Source organism: Ptiloglossa arizonensis, chromosome 2 (assembly GCF_051014685.1).
Source record: "Ptiloglossa arizonensis isolate GNS036 chromosome 2, iyPtiAriz1_principal, whole genome shotgun sequence".
NCBI classification, from domain to species: domain Eukaryota; kingdom Metazoa; phylum Arthropoda; class Insecta; order Hymenoptera; family Colletidae; genus Ptiloglossa; species Ptiloglossa arizonensis.
This window is the reverse complement of record NC_135049.1, coordinates 20,433,757-20,438,130: the sequence shown is the minus strand read 5'-3', so window position 1 is coordinate 20,438,130 and position 4,374 is coordinate 20,433,757. Positions and strand designations below refer to the sequence as shown.

General features: G+C 30.0%; 1 protein-coding gene across 1 annotated transcript; it reads left to right on the top strand.

Annotated features, from left to right (window-relative positions):
• Nucleotides 1-303: 303 nt before the first annotated feature.
• On the top strand, nt 304-2,538 carry LOC143143211 (ribosomal RNA small subunit methyltransferase NEP1). Its single transcript, XM_076304225.1, is given in 8 exon segments — nt 304-341; nt 1,116-1,340; nt 1,343-1,392; nt 1,394-1,412; nt 1,653-1,869; nt 2,018-2,214; nt 2,302-2,326; nt 2,329-2,538. Coding segments are annotated over 7 exon segments (663 nt in total). The 5' UTR covers nt 304-341; nt 1,116-1,268; the 3' UTR covers nt 2,412-2,538.
• Nucleotides 2,539-4,374: the final 1,836 nt, after the last annotated feature.

The window sequence follows — 4,374 nt, the reverse complement described above, 5'->3', positions numbered from 1 at the left end:
TGCAAATTGTTGCTGGAAATCGTCTGAAACTTGTATAAACTGTGTTATTTGTCCGTTAAATGTATTTTTTACATTAAGTTTGTTATCATAAAATAGTCTCCTAAAATTGAATAGGAATTAATGATAATTTGTGCAATTTATCAGTGGCTAGTGATCCTATAGTATGAATTGATTCATCATTAGAATCTCGAGTACTCCAATTACCTGTTTACTTATATTAAGAAACGATTTAAAGCTACAAAAATCTGAAAATAGTCCTTGTTTCGCCATCTAGCGTTGCAAGTAGGAATCATTTGTCGACGAACTTGGTCACTAGCCACAGATGTCGCCACTTGGATGATGTACGTACTAAAACTTCATACTATAAGTATTACAATTACATACTATATATTACAATAATAAAATAAAGCTTTGACTAATAACAATTTAAAAGTTTTTCGAAAGAATTGCAGAACTATCAAAAATAAGTTACATTTAATTATAACATTCTTTTTTAACAAACATTATCTTTAATCAAATAGATCTAAAAGTCCCGTAATTAACAATAACATTATATGAACGATCGAGCATACAACGAATGAGCATACTACATACTTAAGAAACATATCAGTAACTATACTTTACCGGGATTAATGATTTATATTACATGAAGTAATGCGTATTTTAATAATAACATTCGGAACATACGTAAACGGTAGTTACAATCGTGCTTTAAAATAAACATTCATTGAAAACCTCGGCCTTTACCGATTTTGCAATATCTCAATTCTTATTTAACGTAATTATAATCGTCATCGAACAACAATAGAAATAATTATTAGTATTATCTTTGTGTACCTATATAATGACTGGAAATATCATTTTAGTGAAATATTCTTTGTTTGCGAAGGAAGTTGTCTGTGATATAGATCACACATTGTTAAAGGTAGCTAGTATCGATTATTGGTTCACTTTTGCCTTTGAATATGAATTTTTTGTCTGGAGAAAGTAATTTACTAAATTTTGTCTCTTTTAAGTAAAAAACGGCAATTTTTACGCGTATCGTGTAAATTATAACGATTAAACATATGGAATAATCCTGGAATAATTTTTTTAAACGAAGATCGGTATTTCAGATCGTTTTAGATACGAGTACGTCTGATCTGTGTAGCGCTATGTTGTGAAATCTACCACCATGTGCGACCAAGTGAGGTGTGTGTTTCTACACACACGCGCGCGCGCACGCACGCACACACACATTTAAATGTTCAAATTTAAAAACGTAGAGTATGGGCCAAAAATGTAAAAATCGTAACGAGAAAGTTGATTTTGAGTACGACCCACATCCGAAGCATCTTCAAGTATAGCTCATGTAAAAAATCAGAAGAAGCGTCTGATTATTATTCTAGAGAAAACACTTGGAATCCATTAAAGTATGGTTATGTTTCATTATTAATTTTGAAAATAGACTTCTATTTGTTATACTTTGTGCTACCTACAGTTTTATTTTTCTTTCTTTTATTATTTTACGCACACTTTAATAATTCAATAAATTCATTCGTTTCTCAATGGAAAATTAAATCTTTCGTGTCACTATAAATTTGATAAATATATCAATATATTAATATATAATTATAATCTTTAATTTTTTGTATATATTTGTATTTTATTAGGTTGGAAATGCTTTTGAATTATTGTACAAACCTAGTACATGCAGACTAGATATTATTCATCAATGTTTATTAATGTTTTTGGATAACCCGTTAAACAGAGCTGGACTTTTATAAGTATATATCCACACTGACAAAAATGTATCGATAGAAGTAAACCCACAAACTTAAATACCAAAAACATTAAACGTTTTGTGGACCTTATTGGTAAGAAAAAATGGTACAACAAAAGGGACAATGATATTGAATAAGAAATTAAATAATTTATATATCGTTTATCACCAAACAGTTCTCTTAAAAATTTATATTCATAATTCTTGTCTTTTACAGTGCAATTGTTACATTAACAAGTTGATACATTAACACAGACAGATTCAGTGTCTGTGCATTTAATGGACCAATGAAACTGTTAAAAATGATTCAAAATCCAATTGCAAGTCATTTACCAATTAGTTGTTGGAAAATTACAATATCGTTTAATGAAAATACAGTACAGAAGCCATGAGAATTAGTTCCTTTTGATAAACCAATTACCATTGTGGTAGGTGCAATGTCATATGGACAAGTAAGTTTTGAACAATTATATGGATCCAAATTATCTAAGTTTACCATCCAATCAAACTTATTTCTGTTATATTATTCCAAATTGTAGGTAAAACCGAATCATTCCAAAGATACTATATCAGTAATTATCCATTATCTGATGCATTAACATGTACTAAATTGTGTACTACTTTTGAAGAAGTTTGGGGAATAATTTAAATAAGTTGATTATATGTGTTTTTTAGATGTGATTTAATTTGCATTTCTTTAATTTATTTTTATGTACAATTAAATAACTTTCTTAAATGTAAAACAAAACAATGAAGATAAATAAAATATGTGTAAATCTAAATACAAATGTTATACCATTTTTAATAAAAGTAGTATTAGAGTAAATTACTATCAGCTATGTGTGTTCTTTCTCCAATAGTATATAATATATTCGCATGAATGTTTCATTCATTCATTATCATGTAGAGAATAGAAAAAGAGGGATGAAACTACTGTTGCACAATAGCAGCGGAAAATCCTAAACATAATGACTCATCAATATTGGTTTTCAAACGATTGGTTCGTAGGAAAGATTCGACAAACGTAGACCAATCACTACTGAGAACGCGATAAATTTTATGGCGGCCGGAAGGATACTAACTTGCGCGCCATCGAATTCTCAATATCTAGTTTCTTTTTTGACTTTCGTATTTCATTACGTCATCAACGCAAAAATGGTTGTTAATGTCAAGTATTCAGTACGCTCTTTTATCTTAACGTAACCTGCTTCCTGGAGATTATGCGATGTTGTTTCCTCAAATTTGAAAGCTATTGTTTTTGTGATTGAATCTCTATTTCCTAAGTGACTCTTATTAAAAACGTGAAGCTTTAAAAAGTGATTCTACAGTCGTCAAAGAGTCGCCATTTTGTGATTTAGTGCCATTGTCGTTTACATCAATATACATGATGGCAAATCCTTATGGATTATAATTTGAATTGAAGTAATATCACCATTATATGATGTTTTTCTCATGCTACAACTATTAGTGATACGAGTGATAAATTATAAAATTGCCGAATTGACTACTGTAGTCAATGTCACGAGTTATACTATCTGCTGATGCGTCAGCATTTACTTTGTAACATTGATAGAATTTCATACGTAAATCGGATCATTTATACGAATGTGTTACTGCTCATATTTGTGCAATTTGATTATTTTGCATTCCGAGATTGTACTTTGTCAGAAATGTCATAACAAAACAAAGGTCAATTATTCGCATTTCGCCATGTTGGACGTGTAACGGAACTTGCTATGGTGATGACATACACGTCATGACAGAGACCATTCAAGTCGCGCGCAAAGTTCACCACGTGTTACTTACGTTTATAATTATTACGTTATTTACGATATTATTTGAAGAATTTATGCGTTAGTGGTGAAAACACAATGTAATTATAAATTTTTCGTGTATCCCAAAATGCATTGCAGATAGTTACAGAATCGCGGAATTGGACCGAGACTTGCGCGGTGATTAATAAATTTAACCTTATATTTCAAATAAGAAAATTAATAACTACTTATATTCGTAAAACTTATTTGGTTTCTTATCAAATTACTGGTTGTTAATATTTATGTTTATAGATCATTATTTCAGAGATCTTAAAAATGCATTATGGGTGGACATGGAACGATGGAAATTAACCATTAATTTTTGTATTGGTTAATAAAGCGTAATCTTGTTTTATGAATAATAAAATGTAATTATTGAATGTCCCATTACCAATATCCTTAATATTTCGCTCTTACCATATATATTAATAAAAATCCAATAAATTTCAGAAACAAAATTTATTCTCACATTAACAGTGAGGACTTCGTACGTTTGAAACGAATAAGGTAAACTTATATTGGAACAGGTAATATTGTGAGATGACTGATTACAATATTAAAGAAATTTGTGAATAATGTAAAACAAGAACAATGATAGTTGCATTAGAAAGTCTCTTTAACAGTCCACTATATGCAATATAATTTGAATTAAGAGGATTTTGAAAGGTTTGTAAAACAGTTTTGAAATTGGCGCTCTTCCGCTCGGATTAGTTCGGTAAAATTCGTATTGGCGGAGTTACGAGGGGAATGGATGGACAGGTCGTGTTCGAGGAACAACGGAACAGGACCATTCGGTAC